General features: G+C 41.1%; 2 protein-coding genes across 6 annotated transcripts in view; one reads left to right on the top strand and one right to left on the bottom strand.

The window, feature by feature from the left end:
• The window catches only part of LOC126370036 (dual specificity protein kinase CLK2-like), a 32,090-nt gene extending 22,175 nt beyond the window's left edge, over positions 1–9,915 (top strand). For 3 of the 4 annotated variants that reach the window (XM_050014667.1, XM_050014664.1, XM_050014666.1), the window contains 9 exons: positions 96–162; positions 719–832; positions 1,383–1,473; positions 2,145–2,324; positions 3,330–3,459; positions 4,379–4,523; positions 5,270–5,375; positions 8,728–8,875; positions 9,620–9,915. In XM_050014667.1, coding sequence (XP_049870624.1) covers positions 96–162; positions 719–832; positions 1,383–1,473; positions 2,145–2,324; positions 3,330–3,459; positions 4,379–4,523; positions 5,270–5,375; positions 8,728–8,875; positions 9,620–9,696 — 1,058 coding nt within the window. In that variant the 3' untranslated portion in view covers positions 9,697–9,915. Of the gene's footprint in view, positions 1–95; positions 163–718; positions 833–1,382; positions 1,474–2,144; positions 2,325–3,329; positions 3,460–4,378; positions 4,524–5,269; positions 5,376–8,727; positions 8,876–9,210; positions 9,242–9,619 lie in introns of all 4 variants that reach the window. The other variant, XM_050014665.1, reaches the window with a different exon arrangement.
• Positions 9,916–10,106: 191 nt separating this feature from the next.
• Positions 10,107–26,408, bottom strand: part of LOC126370054 (NADP-dependent malic enzyme-like) — a 57,247-nt gene continuing 40,945 nt past the window's right edge. For both annotated transcript variants that reach the window (XM_050014701.1, XM_050014700.1), the window contains exons 3-12: positions 19,436–19,594; positions 15,976–16,157; positions 15,329–15,489; positions 14,722–14,926; positions 14,102–14,228; positions 13,671–13,896; positions 12,900–13,042; positions 12,186–12,359; positions 11,329–11,452; positions 10,107–11,022 (exon numbers count right to left, since the gene is read on the bottom strand). In XM_050014701.1, coding sequence (XP_049870658.1) covers positions 10,880–11,022; positions 11,329–11,452; positions 12,186–12,359; positions 12,900–13,042; positions 13,671–13,896; positions 14,102–14,228; positions 14,722–14,926; positions 15,329–15,489; positions 15,976–16,157; positions 19,436–19,594 — 1,644 coding nt within the window. In that variant the 3' untranslated portion in view covers positions 10,107–10,879. The remainder of the gene's footprint in view (positions 11,023–11,328; positions 11,453–12,185; positions 12,360–12,899; positions 13,043–13,670; positions 13,897–14,101; positions 14,229–14,721; positions 14,927–15,328; positions 15,490–15,975; positions 16,158–19,435; positions 19,595–26,408) is intronic.

Below are 26,408 nucleotides of genomic sequence, written 5' to 3'. Positions count from 1 at the left end.
AATGAGCTCAGAAGCCGTGAAGAACCAATGCCAATTCCATCATGACTTTGTTATTATGCGTGGGTAATTAATCACGTCCGTCGGTTTGATTACAGACAAAATCATCGACACGCTCGGTGAGGGCACCTTCGGCAAGGTGGTGGAGGTGAAGGACTTAGAAATGTAAGTATACACTCTCACTTTTCATTCCTACTATATCAACTGTTCAAATTTCATTTTCTGAAATGTGTATGTCCGTGTGTATGTGTAAATCCGTGTGCATTTTTCTTTAGAAACATGACCTATTTTTTTGCAAATACAGGTAATTATAGTAGATAAGCAACTGCCGATACTAGTCCTATGTTTCGGTAAAATCATTTTGTCTAAATACTACTACTTATATACCAGTTTAGATACAGCCACCTTGGAAATAAATATGTTAAATAGTCCAGGTCAGCAATGAAGCCTATTTACGTAGAGCATACGCTCATATAGGTCGACATACCCGAGTTATATCTGTAGGTAGGTGTGTTCGCCTGTTACTAATTTGTTTTGCGGGCACCTAGTGTCGTTCACATCGTTGGCGGATGATTATAGTTTGGCAGAGAATGCTTTATTTTGATTATTCATTTCTATTTTCAATATGTTTATAAACGCGTCAGATTTAGATACTTATTGCCAGGAAATTCCAAAATTTTATACTCAGATATTATAATGGTGTTTTGTTAATAAATTCCAGGGAGCATAGGATGGCTCTGAAGATAATCAAGAATGTTGAGAAGTACAGAGAGGCTGCAAAACTAGAGATTAATGTATTAGAAAAGTTAGCTGACGTTGATCCAGACTGCAAAAAGTGAGTATAAACTTTTAATTATTATTATAATGAGTATTTTATCATACCATTACATTGTATGTACATTTCATATTGTATGAAAAGGAGTCACTTGTTGATACGAACTGTTATCCAGGCGGACGCCGGCGAGTGTAGCAATATTTGACCTTGTGCGTTTATACGCGACGTTATAGCCGCCGCTGGCGCCGCGCCAGACAAACTCGATGTCAACTCAAACACGAAAATACCGTCTAGCACTCGTCCCTAACTTTCTAAATAGCAATTTTCTCAAACAAATAGATATGCAAATGCAGGACACCCTTGAATTGTCAAGTAATTCTTTATAAAAATAATCATAATTTCGTTACATAATGTTGCTCCTAATGCGCTTTACACAGTTTCTAAATCTTAATTGTTGACTAACCGGTCTCCTTGGCCTCATAAATGGATTGGAACACCTCACAATTCACAAGGTTGTTAACATTTCAGCGTTTTCAAAGTTGTATAAATATAGATAACGTTTTGTGTATTTCGGTGACGTATAATTAAATTGACAAATATGATATTTCAGCCTATGTGTGAAGATGTTGGACTGGTTCGAGTATCACGGACACATGTGCATCGCGTTCGAGATGCTCGGACAGAGCGTGTTCGATTTCCTGGTGAGTACTCTCCCCCCGCCGCCATCCTTCCTCCCGGCGGTGAATCACCAGCCCTTTATGCAGCTTTATCCAGAGCGACCCATTTTCCTCACACAATCACACGTCCTTTATTACAACTGCGAACGTGCAAAAACTGCGCACATACTGCATCTGTTTTGAAACGTTATCCATGTATTTTCAGACACATGTAATGTTGGAGATGATGTTAAATCATTTTGTTATACACACAACAAAAGCATATTGAATCAAACGTGTTAAGTAGATTTTTTTATAATATTTATATTAGAAATGTCAATATCGGAACGTTTATGATTTAACATTTGTCTTATGTTTATTTCTCATCAAATACTTAGAATCGCTATTTTAATGCAGTGTATCTCTTACATTATAAGATCTCGTTTGTCCCTTATTCATAAATTCAGGGTGTTAGTGACATCGTAACAAATACTTAAGGGGATGATTCAGCCCCATGATTCTGAGTTGATATCAAGTGGAATTTCCTGTCGGAAAATTCATGAAAATTTTAGTGTTTTTCTTTAATTATTATCAGTTCCATACTTTTGCGACATTTTCAATAGGATACATCCGTTTAGTCGCAAAATGTCGGCACAAATCGACGTTTTCTCATTTGGCCATTTTCTCTAAAAGTCGTTTGTATTGTTTAATTTCAGAAAGACAACTTCTACCAGCCGTACCCGCTGGAGCACGTGCGGCACATCGCGTACCAGCTTATATACAGCGTGCTGTTCCTGCACGACAACAAACTGACACACACCGACCTCAAGCCCGAGAACATACTGTTCGTCGACAGCGACTACGAGGTCGTCTCCGTATACAACAGTTCCAAAAAGGTAACCACAACAACTATCGTATTAGACCGGACGCACTTTGGATGCGTTCCGTAATTCGACTTTTCCATATTCGTACGTTTCATCATACTATATAAGCCAGTGCGAGAGCGGTACCACACGCTCTGTAGATGTACGTATACCTACGAGCAATTCCAACGTACTATTATGAGAATGCGCGTGCACTCTGGGTGTGAGTTGGTCGTCCTAGAAATCTGTTCGTACACACGAATCGAATCTAAAAGATAAATAGAAACTGATACAGAGCTGAGATGTAGAATATTTAAATACACACATCACCATTACCTTTTGATAGGTTTACCCAGAGTTTATCGCGTGTTTATACCGGAGTCCGTTTTACGTAACCTGTAGTTGACATATCCGGTTTTTACAGAAGGACCTGCCAGTTTAACTTTCCAATCCGAGGGGCACACTAGCTCAAAGCAATGCACTTTTAGTAATTACATAAGATTACAACTTACCTATCAATTCGCGACATGTAAATGACGTTCACTTATATAAATTCCGTTACAGACAAAAGCTAATTCTCATTTTATAAAAAAAAAAACACCACGATAGTGAACTTTAACAACAGTTTTAAGTGCCTCTGTTGTTGAATGAAATAGCGAACATTTTGCAGCTAGTGATAGTTTGTGAAAGTCTTAGGATATTTCTCTTAAGACAATACAGGAATGTGTTAAGTCTGACATTAATGGCACATTATCTGTATGTAGTGTTCTATCTTTACATACGAGTACTTTAATACACTACCGTCAGTCACGTATCATTAAACACGAAGTAAATGTCAAGCGAAACTCGTCTCCGTTTGATTTTACTTTGCTAATAACAGCGCACACGAAATAACCACTTTCTTTACATAAATTATGATACAACGATTTAGTGTAAATGAGACTATAATCGCCGCGTATAGAACGGCACGAGATGAGTCGGAATTACAACGCTTTGTGCAAGTGTTGTCTCGAAATAATTGTTAATTCTCCATTTCAGAAACATGACTTACGAAGGGTGAAGCGGAGTGACGTACGACTGATTGACTTCGGCAGCGCCACATTTGACCACGAACACCACAGCACCATTGTATCCACGAGGCATTACAGAGCACCTGAAGTCATATTAGGTAACGTTTCTTTTTATTTATATTTCCTATGTAAAATATACTGATTTAGCTTGCGAGCGTTTATTAGCGTATAAATGTCACTATAAAGTGTAAACATCAGACATACAGCGCAGTGATTGCCAATAGCAAGCGCCTTCAGAGCAATAACAAGACGTCACAAGCAAAACGTCGCGCTCTGATTGCTTGCGCCAATATTAATGATCTCCTATAGAATGTGCACATGTTTTTGTTTAGCTTTCACATATAATGCAAAAGATACAATATTTATAGCTCTGTTTGCGCACTATGTAATGTAACAAGTTTATATGATGTTTGATTATGTCATATGCTAATTGAGAGTTTCTAATCTTAAGTAATTGCATAACTTGATAAAGTACCATTGCAAGAAACGTGTTTGCTCTTCAAATTCAATTTAGCATGAAGATAATTTATTAGCTTAATTTGCAGTATGGAAGTTGTGTATTTCAAATTAAGCATGTCAAGTTTCTCGACGCGCACATACATAAATGTGTAATATATTTTATAGTAGTAGTATCAAGACCACTCATATCTATATATTTCTACAATATAATGTAGCTGTTGGTTTTGTGAGAAGTAAATAAATAAATATCGTATAGTACAGAATGTATGCGAGCAAGCTGGGGACAGGGAGGAGTGGAAGAAGGGAAGAGAGGCCTTTGCCCTGCAGTGGGACATTGAGGGCTATTAATAATAATAGTACAGAATGTCACAAAAAATACAATACAATGTGAATGTAGGATCGCCCACTATTACATAATAACTTAAACATAGCTGAAGAGGCATGGATGTATATACACCTTTTCCTACCCCTTCGGAGATACTGTTATGTTGTGGTAGTAAAGAATTAAATTGTATTTTGTTGTAACATGACTTAACACCTTTGTTGGTGGTGTTACAGAGCTGGGATGGTCTCAGCCATGCGACGTGTGGTCCATCGGCTGCATCATATTCGAGCTGCACCTGGGCATCACGCTGTTCCAGACACACGACAACCGGGAACACCTGGCTATGATGGAGCGCATCCTAGGACCCATCCCCTACAGGTACAAACACATTTCCTATAAGGCTGTGTGAAGTGTATTCACACCTCAACTATGGTTGTATATCAGGACAGTATACGAACCACGTTGTTGGCGAATGGCGCAAGTAGGCAGTATCAAGTTTGTGATTCGAATAAGTTAAACAGCCGCCCGTGGACACATTTCACACCTGTAACTCATTAAAAATAGCTTCCTTACATGACTGTCAAAATAACACACTAGACTGCTGTATTATTATACCATCTTTCCGTCCTGCTGACATTGTAATCATACGGTTTTTATTGTTTATATTATATAATAATGATTTACTTAGAATAGCACGCACTTTCAATTTCATATCATTGTATTTATAATAAAAAAAACTAAATGACATCATTATTTTTTAAAAGTTTAGATTCGGCTCATTATTGTTGATTGCTTTAGCAACTATCATGTAAATATTGGATCAATGTTTAAATTAATTGCCCATAATACTTCCGATTATTATGTTTTAGGACTATTATTTCACATTGAATTTCTATAACTACCCACCTGTTATGACGAATTTATGTTTCCTTTTAAGTCACAATCATTCATTCACTTTAACTTTGTGTTTATAATTCACGTTCTGCAAATCATTATCGCGAAGTATTTACGAAATCGTGACTGAAGCAAATAAAATTACATAGTCGATTCTCCTACAAGGTCGTTTCTAACTAAATATTGAAACAAGGCCCCTTGAATTTAAACCAAGATTTGCATCGTTTCAGAATGGCACGCAAGACGAGAACAAAATACTTCTACCACGGCAAATTAGACTGGGACGAGAAATCATCGGCGGGAAGATACGTCAGAGAAAACTGCAAGCCCCTATTAGTAAGTTGTCATGTACTTTATTATTCTAACCTATGATGTTATTGGTAACAGACCTCCTTTCATCTGTCATGACTTAATGGTAGATAACCTCACGTCCGTAATTGAATGTTATAATGAGTAGAACCACGAGCATAAAATAAAGAAATAATACTACGTATAGAATGGACACTGGGGAATGCAATCCCGCCTCGAAATCGCAAATTCGAGATCCCGCGGGATTGGAAATATCATCCTAAAATTTTCAATATCTCGTCTAGCTCATAAAAAAATGTAAAGTTAGGATGGCTGACAACGATGAAAACTGCTTGTTTGTGATAGTGAGGTTAATTAAAACAAAATATTTTTTGAAAGAAAACAAATGCCTTTATTCTTCGATATTACTAACTAAATAATTAAGTTTTCTTTGCAAATCATCATAATCAAAACAAAAAGAGATTCGCCAAGTCCCGTTAATCTCGATAATCTGGATTGATCCCGAAAAATTAGACAAGATCTCGCGAGATCGCGATTGCATTCCCTAATGGACACTGCGCTCCGCGTTAATTTGTAATTTAGTCTAAGTGGCCAATAGCCGTTATAAGAGTAAGATAGGGCTCGCAGACGCTTTTACTCATATTTACACCGAAAGGCACACTGTAAAAACGAGATTTTTTAAGAAGTGTCCGAATTGTGCTACGAGACAAGAATGACGATTTTGCAGACACTCTTAGTAAAAGTGACTACCAACGCAAATACGTAAATGTATAATGACAAATAAATAACCTTCCCAGTCACTTATTCATGGACTTTATTATTGTTTATAAATTCATAATTCTGTGTTATTTTTATGATTGTAAAAACTTGCTTTGCCTGTCTTACTTGTCCTTGCGTTGTACTTTTCCTTACAAAACTACGTCGAAAATATAAATGATACGTTGAACTTATGTAATCCTTCATTTAATATTACGACTAGTTCTACTTGGACGTACTCGTTTACATATCCAGACCACGGTTAAATATTCACAGAGTTTACCAAACAATACAACAATATAAATAAAGTTGCTCTAGAAACTGGAAAGATCGTAAACAAACCTGGCTTCATTTCACAGTAAGACTATTTATAGATATTCAACAAACGTAGTCGTACCTGCGTAGGTACTCACGGTAATATTTGTTTGGCAAACAAACAATAGCTAACATACACAATTTGTAGCCAAAATACACTTCTCATCAAAAAAATCGAAACACTTCCGTTTTCATTGTTTCTGTCCGAATTTAACACAAAAAAGAATTCATACGATGAAAAAAAATACATAAATGTATAGCTGGCAGTTTGGCCATTACAGTAATAAGCGAAAATTCTAAATTCAAAATTAGAATTTCATTTGTTTATCTTATAAACGAAATGAATCACTGTTTTGAGACAAATGTGTGTTTAGGGTTGGAGTACATTTAGCGTTTAAAAACTAAAAATTGGCACCTATCCTTAAACTTTTTATTTTTTATTTCAATACTGTGACTTTGGGACGTCTGAAAAAAGGTTTTTTTTCTAAAACGTATGGATACTTCGCCCACAGAAGCCGCCCAAGTTGTGGCATTGCTGGATTCTGGCCTTAGTCAGCGTGTTGTGGCTGCAAGACTGCATCTAAGCCTGTCATCTGTTCATAGAGTCTATAAACGTTATCGGGAGACTGGTTTGTTCACGCGCCGTTCAGGATCTGGCAGGAATCGGGTCACTTCTGAGCGAGATGATCGATTTATTGTAACAACTTCTTTAAGAAATCGACGCCTTAACGCTTTTCAACTGCAGCAGCGGCTTCGTGTTGTACGAAGGGTGGCTGTAAGTGACTCTACAATTAGAAGAAGGTTGAAGGATCGTGGACTGGTACCGCATAAGCCAGAAAATGGGCCGAAATTAACTGCAGACCATCGAAGAGCGCGCCTTAACTTTGCACGTGAGCACCTAAATTGGTCATACCTACAGTGGAGCAAAGTTCTCTTTTCTGATGAGTGTAAAATTATGCTGTATGGTAACGACGGAAGGAACAAGGTCTACAGAAGAGACGGAGAACGCTATGCACAATGCTGCATTGAAGAAAAGGTCAGCTATGGTGGCGGTTCGTGGACGGTTTGGGGAGGAATCAGCGCCGACGGTAAGACAGAGCTTGCTTTCGTGTCTGGGCCACGTCTGCCTGCACTAAACTGTCATCGGTACGTCGAAGAGTGTCTCGAGCCTCATGTGATGCCCTATGCACATTTTATTGGCAACGGCTTCATATTCATGCACGACAATGCTAGGGCTCACACCGCGGGCGTCGTACGAGATTATCTTAACGAAGTCGATATCTCTATTATGGAATGGCCAGCAAGAAGCCCGGACATGAATCCCATTGAACATCTGTGGGATGAATTAAAGAGACGAATTCGAGCAAGAGATCCTGCCCCACAAACACTTAGCCAGCTGCAAGATGCAATCCAAGAGGAATGGGACAATATACCACAGCATGTGATCGTGACTCTCATCCGATCGATGAAGAACCGTATGGAAGCAGTAATTAGAGCTCGGGGAGGGAATACAAGTTATTAAATAAACGTTTTTTAGCTTTTTTTTTTCATTTACGTGTGTTGTTTTATCCATTTCCTTTATACTCCATACGGAATAAAAATGACTCATTTAACAAAATACGAAACCTATGAAAAATTCATTTAAATTTAGAACATTAACATTAACATTTGATAAGCTCATATTACTCACTATTAAACGACATTTAACATTTATTCCTAAATGTACACATTTTTCTGATAATCCTGACAAAACGTAAACTTGCAAGGTGTTTCGATTTTTTTGATGAGAAGTGTAATATATGGTAAAACGTTTTTATTGCCTTTCACTCATTGTCTCTATAAGCTATCTATAATTGACCCTTTTTCCTCGATCTTGGTATAACAAATAATACACATAACGTACATACGTCTCCAATATATTTTTTGTCTTGTTTCCGATTCTCAAGAACCATACAATAAACATCGTAACATTTCTTATTCCTGTAGCGACTCGTATCGACAATAACTGTTGAATATTATAGCTTTGTCTTTATTTTGCTCTGAACCCTAACCCAAAAAAGATTATCTATTTAGTAAGGTCTGTTATAATATTATGATAACACCAATAACATAAGCTCTAGTTAATAACGACTATATCCCAATTGGGGTAGTTAGAGGTACTTCCACCGCAAGATGAACTAAATGACCACACCACACTGATCTTTCTATTAGACCGACGTGATAGGTGGTGAGCCGTACCACCGTCACACTGCCACACGAATGAATACCAATAAGAATAGTATTTATAAGGGTGTTATGTGTATTCCAGCGGTACCAACAGAGCAACAGCGAGGAGCACCGGCAGCTGTTCGACCTGGTGGCGCGCATGCTGGACTACGAGCCGGCCCAGCGCATCACGCTGCGCGACGCGCTCAAGCACCCCTTCTTCAGCAAGCTGCCCGCGCACCAGCGTCTCGGTACGCACCGCTGCCATACGCTTACATACCCTAAGCTTTGCGACCCACTGTAATAGTTATTGGTCAACTATATTCTCGCTATTCCAAATATCCCTCCTAGTACGGATGGATTCGTTAAGACCTAATTAAAAGTTAAACAAGATTACCTACGACACTGAATGCATTTAGTAACAGCACAATTAACGGACACCAGTGTGCTTCCCAAATATCCAAGAATAAGAAAGATCCAGCATGATCGTTCTGTAGTAAATCTAAAAATATGATTCACACCTTGTTCTATTTGCGACCGCATACGCTGTAGTCGCCATGATGTGATGTGAAATGTTTTGTTATAGGACACCAGTATTCGAGGCCGTCGTTCCTTAGGTCAGGCCTCTTTATCGCTGTTAGACGCTTACCGAGCTTTACTTTGTTCTTCTTGTCAGAACACATAGTGCGACATGATATTATTACGGTTTCGTTTTATATTGTGTTGTCAGTGTGCTGTTTATTTCGCTTCGATTCTGTAATTTGTCTATAACATTATGTTCGTTTCTTTCGTGTTAGTTTTTTAGAAACGTTTTTTCGAGTTGTTTTACTACTCTTGCAGCATCGATAGGAGCGGAATCTCCGAGAATTCGTTTTGGGGATGGCGTAAGCACATCACTTTCGCTCGGAGAAAGCTGCCGGGGATTCCGCTCGTTATCGTTCATAACGTGTGATATTGTGCAAACGTAAGGGTAACGCGGCGTGTGTGTGTTGCAGGCAATGACCGCGGGCGCTGCCCCGGGTCGGGCTCGGGCTCGGCGTCCCGCGAGCGCTCGCACTCGCTGAGCAGGTGAGGCCGGCCGCGGCGGCCGCGCGCTCCCCGCTGGTAGTCAATTGAGGCCGCGCCTGCTCCGGCGCCGCACTACGTGTATACTTGTACAGTAATGAAGTGATAAGTGATAATTAATTTGTCGAACGTTGTAATCTAGGTAATATTTTGTTGTGAATCGGTACTTCTCAATTTGTATTTATAAATAATTATTATTCGAAATAAAGACTGTCGGTCTGAGTAATGCACCGTTTTATTTATAAATCTTGTGGCTATTGGCCTTAGCGCTTGGCACTCGCGTGTAGCGTTGGCGGCGATATTTAAATACGTGGTCTAATTAACAAGATGCTCAAACCCTAATATTTTGATCTATAATAAAATACTGCCTATGATGCCATGACAGCTAGATATCATTTTAACCAGAAAAACAGCACACATTTTTCAAAAGAATTTATTTCAAAATTTACATATAAATACCAGGTAAACAGTATGTATGAAATTTCTTATACATCAATATAAATGACGATTTGAGAAAACTGCATCGGCTGTATTATAATAATGACAAAATGGCATGACGACTGACGTCCACTCCACCAGAGTTATGGATGGCGCAGTGAATATAGTAGATTTACATTAACCATCATTTATGACGCAGAACCCTTTCACACGTAACCAAATTACATTCGAGCTTAATTTAACAAGCAATAAATAATTTTATACCAATTTTAAGTACAATACATTTTATTAATTTCAAATAATTTACATTTATTTATTATTCACACATTTACAGTCACATGGAATGATAAACTTCAGTATACATTTTGGCAGAAGGCTACAAAAGAAAGCAACCTTTGTTAACAAATCTACTTGAAAATAAACTATACGAAATAACAAAAAATAAACATTAAAATTATCAAAACGGTCCCTTGGTCTGTATCAAAATAGTCGTCTTAAAATAAAATTTCCTACATAATAAGCATTAACTTACGTTTGGCTGACTGCTGCAAGCGCTGGACATGATAGATAGCAAAATTAGTTGAATTTCTTCCATCGATAACATTGTATGATAATTATTCCTCTATGTTTGAATAAATAACTAAGAAAGGGTTTTAAACCGCTATAGACAAGACCTTGTATCGTAGAAAGTTGTAGCGCGGTTAGTTTCCGAGCGCTATTCGCGAGCAGCTATCACAAGCGTCGCGCGGCGGCTACATGACGTCGACGCGCGGCGCGGGCGCGGCCTCGGGCCACTCGTACACGGGCGGCGTGGCCGCGCTGTAGCGCACGTCGTACATCTGCGCGCGCACGAACGCCTCCGTGTCCGGCGGCTGCGGGAACACTGACGCCTTGCCTGCCAGGGACGATGTTCAAACATTTAAAAAATGTACAACTGAAGGAGGCCGTAACCTGATCTCGATAGAGAACAATGGAGAGAGAGAGGAGGAAGGCCTTTGCTCAGCAGTGACACACAAATTGTTAAAAACGTCATAGTTTCCTACACTTGCTCTAAAATTAGAAGGATACGTTTAGTGCCTAGGTACATGAGATTTTCTATTATCATTACCTAAATATTTGAACTAGTGAAAGGGATACCTAAGTCCGGACTGAAATTATTTTAGAATTAAGTACTAGAGACGTTGGTACGTAAAATTCTTACCAGTCTTGTAGGCGTGTTCGACGATTTTGACGGCAATCTTGACGGAGCAATGTTGCACTTTAGTTAGCGGCGGGTACAGGCTGCCGTGGTCTAGGTCTTCTTGGGTCACGACCTCCGATAGCGCCTGCAACATGGAAATACAAACATTGGCTATAGTATATTGGGTATACTACAAGCGGCATTCATCCATCTGTAACAAGAAAGCGCTGAGTATCGTCGGTCAGATAATGCTGTCTCCTAAGCACAGCTTGAAGAGGCTACTATTTGTGGGACAGATGGAGGAAAGACGATCGACGAGATTGTCCGATGCAGTTGAATGACAGTAGGGAGAAACATGCATCGCGCTGTCCGTGCAACTGACAAACGCTTCCTATGGAAAGAAATCATTCGTGGTCGCGATCCTCAGTATTGAGGGAACATTGGGTTGATAAAAGTTAAAAATTTTGTCGCCTTGTAGCGAAAAGGTCGTAATTTTGGATCACATTCGATTGTGACACGCTAAAAGATAATTTTAATCCAGTGAAAAATTGTTAACCTCAGTTGTTATCTGCGGGATCCTAACATTAATAGATTTTTACATCTGTAGGTCCGTAGATGGTCAGTTGTGAACAATGTGTAGTGAGGCGAGATACACAAAATCAGACGTACACACACGCACGCACATACACACACACACACATAGGCACAGATACCCGTTTGTAAAAACTTCTTTTGTTTATCTTTTGTTGAGATATATTGTAAATCTAACTGTATTGCGTTGGAAGAGCGGGGCATCCCCAACACAAGCGTCTTCGACTACTTTTAGGGAAGCTTCATTAATTGATGTAAAATATTTATAGAAAAAAAAGGTAAAGTACCTCGGCAGCTAGCAGCATGAAGTCCTCCGATATGTCGATGATCCCGGCGGAGATGATACCGAGCGATAGTCCGGGGAAGATGTACGCGTTGTTGCCCTGCCCTGGCCGCAGCGTGCGTCCGTCCTTCGTGCGGTAGTCCGGGAACGGGGAGCCCGACGCGAACACGGCGCGGTCCTGTCGTATACAGATAAGAAAAATAAGCTGCCGATGTCAATGTAAATATCACCATATAAACACCAAACACATTACTTAGTCTTTCTAAGAGGAATTTAGGCTACCAAAAAAGTTATTCCAATCGAACACTAACGCCCCACTACCGGATTCCATAGTCACTAATAATAATAATAAAACACTATTGCACACAATTTACAAAACATTTACAGGACGTTTACAGGATAAGGACTGGATAAACATTTACAGGATAAACTTATTCTAAGGTGGGCAAAGGCGGCCTTATCGCTAAGAGCGATCTCTTTCAGACAACCTTCGGCAGAGGATATAGTACTGCAGTGTAGCGCGCAAAAAAGTAAAATAAAAAAAAATCTGGGCAAATCAATCCAGTTGTTAAAATTTACGAGTCGCTCGAAAATCTACTACTTACTTTAAAATTTATAGAAAAACAACAAGCGGATTGGTAAATGTGTCTATAATATTGTAGAAAGCGGCGGGTAGAATGAAGTTTTCTCAACATTATAAGATTATATAAATAATTACATCGGTGTTAGAGTAGGCCTCCTCAGCAGTGCACTCGGCTTTGCTGGTGGGGTTGGATAGCGCGAAGATGACAGGCCGCGAGTTGTACTCGCCCATCTTGCGCAGGATCTCTGGAGTGAACGCGCCGCCAATCGCCGCCGCGCCTGTAATCATTCACAATAGGTATAATTAGCTAGGTACTCCACTAAATATCAGCAACTTATCTATTAAATATTTCTCTTTGTTTCGACATTCTTAAATTTGACGTGCTATCATAATGAAATAATTTTCTATCAACGAGTTTTCATATACTGCTTAGGGCGTTTTCGCACTTAGATACATCCAATTCTTATCCGATAACTGACCGATCCGACCCCTATCGATCTGATGTGGTCGATCTGATTCTTGACCGAGATTGACAAATAGCAGAAAATTATTACTTCAAGATATTGGATGACAGAGGTAGTATGTAACCAAAACAAATGTACCAACAGTTTTAGGGCCACTTCGGATTCATCATTCAACGGGCTCGAATAAACTAAGAATCGTAGTGGTGTGACAACGCCTTTAGCACCAGTACCAGCCTATTAAAAGTAGGTAGGTATGTCACACAGTTATTCTTCTCTTGGAACGGATAGTCCTAATAAGACACTTGATAACCCACACAACACAGGAGGAACAGTAGGTACATAAATATTTCAAAAAATTATCAAAATATCTCAAATCTCTTTGATAAAAAGCTCTTTTTTGGATCTGGAAATGAATTTGGATACAAGAATTCAATCAACATACCAATAAGAACAGAAGGCTTCGCATGAGTGACGACCTCTTCCAGCGTGCGTATGGGCGGGTTGTCGCGAGCGAACTTCTCCTTGTGCTCGTTCAGGCCTCCCTCGGGCCGGTTCTTGACGATCAGGCCCTTCGAGTCCACCATCCAGATGCGGTTGCGGGCGTCCTTCTCTAGCGTGCCTTCCTGCATCATCGCCATCACGCACAGCTCCGCGATGCCGAGAGAAGCCTGAAAAATTTTGTTTTAAAATGTTTATTATTAGCCTTAATCGACAGTCCCTTTCTAAATTTTTCTAAGTCTTCCTTTGTACAAACGTAAAAGGGAAGGAAAGGGTTGAAAAAACATCAAAAACAGTTTTGTATTTAAAAATTACTGGACAGCTTACTCCAATAGATAATAGGCGTAATCTATATGTATGTATGTTAGTTAGTACCTCTCCAGCGCCTTGGAAGACGATGGTATTTTCGGAGAGCTTCTTGCCGGTGACTCGCAGGCTGGCGATGAGCCCCGCTACCGCCACTGACGCCGTACCCTGAATATCGTCGTTGAATGTGCAGTACCTGAGGGCAACAATCATCATACTATTATTTAAAGAATGCTGAACACCTACACAGTAGTTAAGAGTGTGAGGGCTATTATTCACATTCTTCTTCTTCTCCTTCTCTCGTGTGGGTTGTGAAGTGGATTACCAATCCCATCAACCCTGGTGTCAGAGTTATTATTGAGCCGCCAAAGGCCCCTGACATGGCTCATGTAACGACTACTTACTTACTTCAGTAAGTAGTAACTGGGACCAACGGCTTAATAGGGAAGTAAGGAACATGTAAAATACACATCAATAACTAATTACGCGTAGAAGAAGACTTCCTTATACCGGTATTTAGCGAGTCTATTTATTTCACAAAGTCCTCGAACACCACGGCGTGCATAAACTCGTGAGAAGAATTTAAGTAAGTATCTAAAATGTCTAAGAAGATCCTGGAACTGCATCTGCTCCAATTCCGTAGTTTTTTAAACTTGGACATATTAAAAGCAAATCAAGGGTAAACAAACCTGCCACGGTACTTGGCGAGCAATCTGAAAGCGTTGGCATTAGCGAAGTCTTCAAACTGTATGAGACAGTTCTGTCCGAAGCGGCGCACCACGGCCTGCATGAACTCATCGATGAACTCGTCGTACGCGGCGCCGCGGACGCGCTGCTGACGTAGCCCGATGTAGAGGGGGTCGTCCAGCATCGTGTGGTTGTTTGTGCCCACGTCTGACGGGGCAATACAAAAAATGATGATTAATAAAAGTTATTACGATATATACGACCTACTGGGGGATTAAAAAGGCCAAATCGAAGCAATTCACCTAAAAAACAATATTGCTATTTGACATTTGCGCATATAAAAACAAATGGCAAATAGGAATATTGCTTTTATAGAGCTTAGTTTCAGCTTCAATGTGGCATTTTTATCTGTATCTCTGAAGGATTACGTAGAGGTATCGTAACGAATACTGAGGGGGATGATTCAAACCATGATTCTGAGTTGATATCAAGTGAAATTTTCCGTTACGATGTCACTAACACTCAGTATATACACTCGCTCCTCGCTACTATGTAAGTCTGATGAGAAGAGGTGAAGCAGGCTCAGATTCTTATAAAGCCTATACACACCGAGCGTGATGGGCAGGCATTGGTGCGGCTTGATGCCGGCGAGGGCGGTGTAGAGGGCCAGCTTGCCCACGGGGATGCCCATGCCGCACGCGCCCAGGTCGCCTAGGCCCAGGATGCGCTCGCCGTCTGTCACCACGATCGCTCGCACGTCAGTCTCCGGCCTGAAAAAAGAAAAATAATTAAACCACGTTTTAACAACACATAAACTGACAGCTATATCCCAATTGCGGTAGTCAAAGGCATACCTCACAGAGCTTTCTGTTAGACCGTGATATGTGGTGAACCATATCCCCGTAATGGTCGAGCCAACTGTGTTAGTGCAATCATGTTTTTATTTTAAATTAATAAAAAATACCAAATGCATATATGGATATAACAGAGGTACGACAACAACGGAGGACGACAACAGAGGACGATTCGAAAAAGTGTAGACTCGGATTGCGTGAAGTAGAAAAATATACTTGTAAGTATTTGCAGCCAGTGTGGGTGGATCTTCGTATGTTGCAATGTCACCAACTTACATAAGCTCACGACTATATCACAATTGGGGTACTCAGAGGTACAAACATCGGAAGGTGAACTAAGTACCGACACCTCAGCAAGCTTTCTGTTATGCGTAAACAATATTCCTTCGACTACCAACTTACCAGTTCTTAAGTACATCGTAGACGTGTCCCTTATCATGTATGGTGATGAAGAGCCCGCGGGGCCGGCGGTACACCAGCCCGTACTTCTGGCACGCCAGCCCAACAGTGGGCGTGTACACGATGGGCATCATCTCAGCCACATTCTCGCCCACGAAGCGGTAGAACAGGTGCTCGTTACGATCCTGGTAATAAGAGATATAGTTTATTATACCTACGTATAAGGATGTAAATATTGTATAGTTGAAAGATTAATTTAGCTTTAGGTAAGTGTACCAAATAACCTATGGAACACCCGACCCGACGAGCATTGACCTGATGTGCGCGTGGAAAAAAGAGAGAATTAAAAACTCTCGACATATCATGGGAGCAAGCTACAAAGCCTGCAAACCTGCAAAAGATCACGAGGAGTGGAAATCTGTTGTTCGAAACCTACATGGGGTTATTAGGATTAGAAGAAGAAGCTACACAATGAAACAAAACTATGGCGAACAAACAGGACACTGGTAGTCAGCTCAACATAAAACTATGCTGACTTGTCTGTGCCTAAATTGCAATATTTTTGTTTGCTTTTCAACTTACTTTACTGCCAGTGAGTGACTCCTTTCCAGCCTTAGGTTACGATGTGATAATATCAAAAACACGTCTATTTTGACACAGGAAAATCATCGTTTCAATACCAAAATCATCCTCGACACATTTTCGTCTTACCTTCATTTCATTATAATTATATATTAATACTCATAATACCACAGATTAGGTAATAGTTACAACAGAAATACTACGTTAACATACGTATTTTATACCCCATTTATTTTTAAGACCTTGCTTACGCACAAATTATATCCTAAAGAACGCATGAACGGAAACAGGATGATCTTTGCGTATCGCGCCCGTTCACGAAATAGTTATGACTATATGTGAGCATTAAATATGTGAGCCTACAGATGAAGGAAGATAACTTTCGCAATGCGATGGTATGACAGGGTTGGCCTTGTGACGTCATCGAGGAACCACGCGTGACAGACCCGACCTCCCCATGAAACTAGAGTACCTACAATATTCGTACTTTCTCAAATGCTTCTCTACCAAAATATGAGCTGTACTGAGGTCAGAAGGTCGTAACGTCGTAACAAATTATTTGTCTATGGATTTATTGTTCCACGAGTTCGTTAAATAAATACTTAATTCAGTTCAACGTGCTTTACCACGGCACTCGCCTAGTCAATCAATAAACACAGAAAAAAGGAAAGTAGGTAACGAAAACAAAAGAGACGAAAGATTTTTTATGAGTTATTGTTCAATGGGAAATGTTGAGAGCTTTCACATCTCATATTATAACAATTTATTTAATCGCTTATTTTTTTCCTCCAATGCTCGGTAAGGATACTTAGTTCATCTTGCAGTGGATGTGCCTCTGATTTTCCCATTGGGCTAGTGTGACCTCATATTACATTTTTTACCTCCAATTTAACACAAGCTCCAAGGCCGGGTGAAACAATCTTTCAACCACGAACGAATGACACCAAATTGGGCCTTTCAGACTATAGAATTTAAATTGTAAGTAATTCTTTTCTTTTTATTGGCGTGACTTGTTGTGGATTTGCCGCAGATGGCATTAACTACTTGGCCGGACAATTGGGGAGCGCTGAGGGCTCTCACCCGGTACAACGTTTAAGACAACAGGCCTGAGGGTGCCCAGTTGGGCAAGAACCTCGGCTCAAGGCGTCGTCTGAGAAGAAAAATATTTGAAAGAATTAATCGACCCTAGTGGGTCGATAGCGATAAGCGCTGATTGAGGGACTTGTGATTCGAATAAGGTACTCCGTTTCAACGTTAACACTTTCAAAAAGTGTTAAAACGTTTCACACTAGATGACTAGTTCGAACGGCCAATTTAATAAAAGCAGAATCACTCGAGGTGGGACACTCAATGCTTTACATTATAAGAAAGAAATAATTAATAATAACCCTATGACCTTGACTGCTTGTCCAAAAGTGAGATCTGAAACTTAAAGTTCGGGTGATAAGGGCTCTGAACACGTGTAAGGGATTAGCCAACCCTTTTGAGGGCGGACGATATGTGAATCACAAACCATTGGGGTCGTATGTTTTGAAACACATAATTAATGTAATTCCTGGTCCGCTGAAATGGATTTTTGCTAGAAATAAACTGAACTTTTTGTCTGTCTTATTTCTGTGCGTCATTTAATTGTGTTTTTGTTCCGTGTACCTACAATAAAACTTATACCTATGTATAAGTGAATTAAATATACTTCATTAAATCACGTTAACTGCGAAAGTTTACGACCAGCAGGGGCCTGTTTAATAAAACTTACAATTGTAAATTACAATGACAATTTGATGTACATTGCGGTGTGTGATCACGAATATTTTGCAGTTTCATATTAGCTACGTAATGTACATCAAATTGTCGTTGTAATTTACAATTGTAAGTTTCATTAAACAGGCCCCAGGTCTAACATGCGCAACGTGATAAAATTATCGATCAATTCAACAAATTTTGTCGAAATTAATAAGTATGCTTTACACGTGATTTTGTTCGTATTTTGACAAAACGACATGACTAATTTGGGTTCACATATGTATAAGCGCTAATCGACAAAACGACAATTATGTCATCAGAATGGGTAAAATGACCGTGACAATTTATTATCACGTTGCGAATTATTTATTTATTTAGCCCTACTGGACCTTACATTTCACATCGTTATTATATATCAATAAATAACAATCTAACTCAATTAAGATTAGATATAAAACTTTATGAAGCATAGAAATCCCTGTATCATGCGGCCAGGTAGTTATATAAAACAAATACACTTTAGCCGGCAGTTGAGCTAAGAAGCCGTTTGCAGGCATGCGCTGAAACGGCGGCAGTTAAACAAAGCGTGAGAAGCCTGTAAACTCTCTTTATCGACCAAACTTTTATATCCCTCTTACACTCGTACGACTTTCGAACTTTTATATATCTTATTATGGGTTGATGAGGTCAGTCATTGACCTTATTTCTCACGAGAGAGGCTCATACCCTGTAATATACAAAACCTACCACAAGCTTCACATCTACGTTCGTTTTATATTCTCATAGCAACGTCAACTTTGGTCCGCATTTAATCCATTTTTCACCTAACTTCTCACATTACATAGCCTGTACAGTGACCACATTATACTAACGACATTATTATATTTAGTTTCAATTCGTCATTTCAAACCCCAAGTAGTAGTACTATTCTCCTTTCTTCTGGTATAGGCACCTACCTAAAAACTATTTATGAGTTATGACTATAAAGAGGGATAAAAGAAGAAATCGTTCAATGAGCAATGTCAGATGTTAGAAACCTTCGGCGACTCAATAATAATACCGTCACAGGGTTACTGAGGTCGATCATCGACCTTTCAACCTTAAAAACTAGGGTAAAATAAACAGAATGACAACATACCAGCAACCCCATAAGGTAGATGTACTGGTTGAGGGGGTTCTCGTAGCGGTCGAAGGAGAGTTTGCACAGCTGCACTTGTTCTTCCTGGCTCTTCACCCTGGCTGGAAGCAGGCCGTGGATGCCCAGCACCTGGCGCTCTTCGATCGTGAACGCCATACCCTGGGGAAAGAGAACATTAGGTTAGAATTGTTCAATATAACTTGCAACAAGTTTCAAGCGTAACATACGATTCTGGCGATCCAATTAAAATTAGTTAATAGTGGCCAATCAGCACGCGACAGCAAACACTAGGTCCGATACCCACCCCGCCGGCGTGGTTCACGTTTTTCCTTTTTCAGCACTATCTCTATTTTGTCCAGGCAAATAGTGAATGTAATCCAAGGCAAATTTTAAAATAATCCACGTCTTACAAAATCTCAAGACATACTTAGTTTCTAAAATGTCGAACAACAATGTTTGCAAGAATTTAGAACCTATTTCCTGTCCGCAGCGGACATTTGTGCATTAAGCGAGGACGCCGACTTGAGCGAAATCGTCCTCTAGATCGGACAATCCGGCAGCATACAATAAAGATACTTGCTACGTATATAGCGGGAACTCTGCGCCCCATACCAGTTCGTAGCTAGATTCATCTCACCCCCTCTGGGTCTTAAATTAGTCTTAAATGGCCGTAAACCGCTAAGGAGTAAAGGGATGAGCGCGGACTAACTTTCTCGCTCGCACTTACGTGTTAGACGAATCTAGTGGAATGGAAGGTTAATAATGACATTTTTGTATGGAGTGCCTGGGATGTGCGGGAGGCTGCTACAGTACAGCAACTTTTAGAGATTATTTACATGCCAATGCGACGCTCCGTGCGGTAAGATCCGTCCATTTCGATTTCGCTCAAAATTGATCTTTCTACAAGTATACCAACCTGCCTATAAACGCCTATAATTACCTAGAAGCGTAAACGTCCCACTTTTGGACACAGGCTTCCCCTCAATCAACCGGGGGATTAACAATACGCCTATTAAAAAAAATGTGCCCGCATGATAGAAAACGTGCTATACCTAAACAGTTTCCTCCAGTATGACTCTTAAATGATGTAGATACTTACAGCTAAGTAGGAAATCACATCAACATCACTCCGGTTGCATAATATTATTACAGAGCTCTTTTTATTTTTTTCTTTTCAATTTACTTTTCAATTAAGTACCTAAGTAATTATTTTATGAGAGCCTAATTTACTCTTATCTACGTTTTATTGATAATGGTGTATAAATTAAAAGTTATCAATCATCCGTCCCATTCCTTTCCTACGGATTCGAAAATGACAGGTGTGAGAAAATAAAATTAAGATGTGTCTGCAGGAATCGGGGCCAACTTTAAACAGACCGAACTAAGGCAATCGTTAGTACTTACTTATAATATAAAACACTTTCCTCTTTCATTTTCATTTTCAAATAGAGTTCATTAACTACTCTCCAAACAAATACCAAACTAATTGCATTTAACAGAGTTTAACTTTGCTAACTCCATTTTCAACTAACTGCATTTCAGTAAAACTTACTTCACAGAGTAACGAACCTAAATAAACGGACTGAAAGCCGTGGAAGTCGGCCAAATGGGTCAGCCAATATAACTACGGTCAGCGTACCGTGTCAATACAAGTAGGTAAACTTGTACTCTACTAATGCTAATAGAGATGTTTGCATGACGTATTGAGGCTATTTATAGGAATATTCTGACATGAGAGTTTCGGGTTGGTTTACCTACTTAACATCGCAACTTTTTTTTTTGACGTGACTAATTGTAGATTTGACGCAAATGGCATTCATTACTTGGCCGGACAAATGGGGAGCGCTGAAGGCTCTCACCCGGTACAACTTTTAAGACAACAGGCCTGAGGGTGCCTAGTTGGACGCGAACCTCGGCTAAGGGCGTCGTCTGAGAGGAAAAATATTTGAAAGAATTAATCGACCCTAGTGGGTCAATAGCGATGAGCGCTGATTGAGGGAAATCCTCGACCACGCCGGCGGGGTCGGTATCGGGGTCCTGAAGTGTTTGGTGTCGCGAGCTGATTGGCTGCCTCTCTCTCTCTCTCTCTCAGGCCTTTACATCTTTATCAGATGATTCAAACAGCGTTTCTGTGGCTGCCTCTATGGCTAGAGTAATCGGGTCGTCGGGAGTAATCGGGTCGTCGGGAAAACATCGCAACGACATCGGCATTCTAATAGGCAAATGAACGTCAAAAGTGTGTATCAAAAATTTTCCGGCCAAGTACTTAATGCCGTTTGCGGCAAATCTACAATAAGTCACGTTAGAAAAAACACGTGTCAAGAACAGTGTCCAGGACAATAAAAGAATGCGTTTCTTTTCTCTAAATCTAAGTATTTTTATTTTTGTAGAACTCATCAATCACGTGCTAATAATATAATAAGTAACCCATAGATATGTAGGTATATTGAAGTGACGTAGACAAATGGGGAGTGCTGAGGGCTCTCACCCGGTATGTAGGTATAAAATACCTACTCGGGGAGCAAGTCAAACCGCGTTCTTCTTTTGTTTCGCTCGTTGCGTAGTTCTCTCTTCATTTACTTTTTTGTGCATAAGTATTTGGAAATGGTGATGAGACTGGAGGGTGCAGAATGGGGTGAGAGAAGCGGTTAGCGATCGATCACCAAGGTATTCGACGTAAAGATAAACAGGTAAAATAAGAATAAGTAAGTACCTAGTTTTATTTTCCCCTCATACGACAACACTCCCATTCCAATGGAGACTTAGTTGAAATCACTTTATGGAGACTATCCTTTGTTTGGTAAGGACTTTTCAGGCTTCACTTGATTGTCTGAAATAAGATGATTCCGTGCTTCGGAGGGCATGTTAAGCCGTTGGTCCCAGCTATTTGCCGTAAAAACACCTCCACCAACCCGCGGTGGAGCAGCGTGGTGGAGTATGTTCCGTACCCCCTCCGGTTGATTGAGGGGACGCCTATGCCCAGCAGTGAGACGTATACAAGTAGTCTTTTTATGTTTAAGTGTATTTGTTATTAAACTAACCAAACAACTACGTAATCTGTTTGTTATGTTACTATAGATCATTCGATTTTACAACAAAACCGTTAAAATCAGTCGACAAAATGATTAGAAGTTTTGTTTTATATTGTTGAATATAGAAAGATCGAAGAATTTCGCATGGACAGGAGGGACCTGGTAATGTAATGGTTAACATACTCGTATATATAGGGTGTTAGTGACATCGTAAAGAATACTGAGGGGGGTGGTTAAGACAATGATTCCGAGTTGATTTCTAGTGGAATTTCCTGTCGGAAAAAAATGTGTTTTTTTTAAATTATTTTCAGTCCCATACTTTTGCGACGGAAAATTCCACTTGATATCAACTCAGAATCATGGTCTGAATCAAACCCCACAGTATTCGTTACGTTGTCACTAACACCCAGTATAAGTAGGCTGTTTATGTTTTACGACAACACTTCAAAACGAGTCATTCACGAGATTTTATATGAAACCCCATCAATGTTAATGTTACGCCGGATTGTTTCTCTACTTTACCGTCTCCTTTACAATAAATATTACAAGCATTTTGTTTATAAGAATCACTTTATATTGTCTATTGTAAATAGGTGTTATTGTATCCCATAGCTCGGTTTCTTAGCATACTTCTAAAGCTGTCTGAGAGGTAGGTATAAACCGAACGATTTACTTTTACGACGCAATAAAGTGGTATGAAATACATAAAATGACTATAGGAAGTGATCTTCACGTTGGCGACTAATGGCGGTAGATTGACAGCTTCCTTATTTATGCACTGTGTGTTGCCTACCAGCTTATAATACTGCACTTTGACACATATTAGAAGTATTTAGTGTATCGCCATCACCTACTAATGCGTTGAAAGTCGATGACCGTGAAGATATGTATACCAGATTAAAAGAAATATTAAGTTTAACACAATTAATTTGTAACACAGTTCGAAGAACATAGAATAAGTTCTTTTGGGATTTAAATAAACAAAACCATTAAATGAGTTACAATAAAATTTAAATTAAATATCTTCTTTAATTCTCAATGCTTAACATTAAACTTTAGAGAAAATAAGAGCGCGCTATTCAAGGCCTCAGACAGATCTTAAAATACTGCACTCACTTTCAAACTAATGAAGTCTAGTTATACAACTACAAGTTACCAGTCACTTATATATGCAGTAAATACGGAAAACAAAAGCAAAGCCGTGACGTCACAATCTGGAGAATGTCCCCGGAAACTATTGGGACATTCCACTGACAGTCAGCTGTGATGACGTCTCCAAGGTGACCTCCACCGTCCTTCACTGCACTTCGCACATCTGACCCCTACACGGTACTCTGCGTCGAGCGGCCGTTCCGAACGGTCGTTTGTTCAGAGGTCCTGCGCTGCGTCCCGCAGCCCCCCGCGCTGCGCCCCGCAGCCCCCCGCCGCGCGCCCCGCGCCCCGTGCCGCCATTGTCTGCCGGCTACCTGCTGGCGTGACCCTGCCGCCATTCATTGAGTCAACAATAGTTCTTCTCAGAACTTGCTGGCTTATCTAAATTTCAAGGATAAAATAACGACTGTTATTTTACAGTTGCATCGATTTTAACTAAAACCACAGTTTCGTGGTCCTCAGTGGATACCTTGCGGTGTTAACTAAGCTGAGTGGGACGTGGCCCTGGGGCGTCCGCTTGCCTCACTTTGAGGCAGGCATATTACCCGGACGGGGCTAGAACCACCGGCCTTGGGGTCTACCCTAGTCGACCCTAGCTGTCACCCGGGGTAGAGTGACCAATCTCTACCCCTTATTCTTTTCTCTTCGTGTTTCGGGGTGTAAAAACCCTCCGCACTTAGAGCATAGGAACCCTCTTGCACAATAAGATCGGCAAAGGGATACCAGCTTAGGGCACACCATAAGCACACATCCTCTTTGTTAACCCCAACCAAAGAGGCAAAACTCACTCTCACACACCCTCGAGCAATCCCACTCGAGTTGCGAAAGTTAGTGAGCGATCGCCTCAGAGTTTCTTGTGCCGCTTATTCTCTGAGGAACGCTTTTGCGAAGCGGTGGTAATTATTCTATAGCAGATTGGCCGTCCCGTAAAAATGGCCGACAGCGCCGAGCTGAAGGCCATACTCGGTGACATCATTTTGACGCATATCGCAGCGGATAGCGCGAACTACGCTAAGTTATGCAGATTAATACCGCAAGTTGCAGCGGTAAACTTGCCTTCCGCGCCCCGCGTTGGTAGTCCTCGTGCCGACCGCGCGTCGTCACCCTGTCTCCCCGCAACCTCCGGCCCAGCCGCGTCCCTCACGTCGTATCCCGGCCCCGCCCGGCCTACCGCGTCTGCCCGCCCCGCCGCGTCTCTTGCTTCGTCTCAGTCGCGCGCGTCATCCCCTTCCCCTGCTTCCCTCCTCGCCGGTGACGATGAGGAATCGTGCAATGTCCTTATGGACGTTGCTGAGTCCGATTCGTCGTCGGAGTGTGTGGAGTCGTCTTCTTCGGAGGACATATTCACGCTCGTGGAGGGCCGTAAGGGAAAACGAGCCCGCCGTCACCGCGAATCTGAGCCTGCTAAGGTTCAGAAGACATCCTCGGGAACGTCGATTCCCTCTTCCATCACCGAGGCCCCTAAGGCCCTTTCCAGCCCTTCTAAGGCTGTCAATAGTAAAAGTGCCACCAGCGGCACTGAAGTACCAAAAGGTCCTACCCCTCCGCCCTTGTATATGAGGGAAAAAAATAGGTGGAACGAAGTCTCCCTTCGGGCGAAAGAGGAAAACATCGTCATCACCAGCGCCCGCACGACTCAAGATGGGATCAAAATCCAAGTCCCGTCATCTTCTGAGCATAGAAAGCTCACTACAATTCTGAAAGGTAGAGGAATACAATTCCATACCTACGCCCTCCCGGAGGAACGTATCCTCCGTATCATAATAAAGGGAATCCCTAAGGAGTGGGAAACCACTCTTGTTAAGGAGGACCTTGTTAACAACGGTTTTCCGGTACTCGAGGTGCACCGTATGCATCGCGGTCGTGGCCAGGTCCCGTACGACATGGTCACGGTCATATTAGAAAGGACGGATGAGGGCAAGAAGATCTTCAACCTGAAGACTTGTTGCGGTCTATCTGGCCTCAAAGTCGAAACTCCCCATAAGGGAGGCCCCCCAACACAATGTCATAGATGCCAACTTTACGGACATTCTAGTAGGCATTGCCATGCTAAGCCTAGGTGCGTAAAGTGCCTAGGTGATCACGCTACCTCGGATTGCCTTAGAGGCAAAAACGAGGTGGAACCCCCTAGCTGTGTGCTGTGTGGTCAGCAAGGTCATCCTGCGAACTATCGCGGATGCACCAAGGCTCCACGCACCCACCACAAGGTAGGCCACCGAAGGGCAGCCCGCGCTGCAGCTTCCCAACCCGGTCCCACTAAGGCCCATATGGCCCCTTCCTCGCACTCTACTCGCGATTTCCCGGCTCTGCCACTCACGCAGACCAAACTCGCGCCGCAGCGTCCATCCGCATGGATTCGTCCCCCGGCAATCGTCCGACCCACAAATCCTCCCCGCGCCCAACCTAGTAGCAACTTAGGTATTCCTGCAGCCACTCTTGCGCCTCATTCGGTTCCTACGATGGCCCCTCAGGCCTCTGCGTTTCCTGTCAACGAGTTTAGGGAATTTAGTATTCTCTTTAAGTCGGTCCTTAGTCGACTCGACAGTTTAGTAGACTCCCTGTCCCAATTTAAAGCCTAATAATGGATTGTACGAATAAAAGTAGAGTCAAACCGCGTTCCCTTACAATAGGTTTTTTCAATGCTGATGGCATCTTAGGTCAACGTGCAGAGATTCACGAGTTTGTAAAACATCATCAGGTAGATATTTTATTAGTGCAGGAATCTTTCCTCAAACCCTCTAATCGCGACCCCAAGATGGCGAATTATAATTTAGTGCGAAACGACAGGA

This window comes from Pectinophora gossypiella, chromosome 10, assembly GCF_024362695.1.
Source record: "Pectinophora gossypiella chromosome 10, ilPecGoss1.1, whole genome shotgun sequence".
In the NCBI taxonomy this organism is placed as follows: domain Eukaryota; kingdom Metazoa; phylum Arthropoda; class Insecta; order Lepidoptera; family Gelechiidae; genus Pectinophora; species Pectinophora gossypiella.
This window is presented reverse-complemented; position numbering and strand designations above follow the sequence as displayed.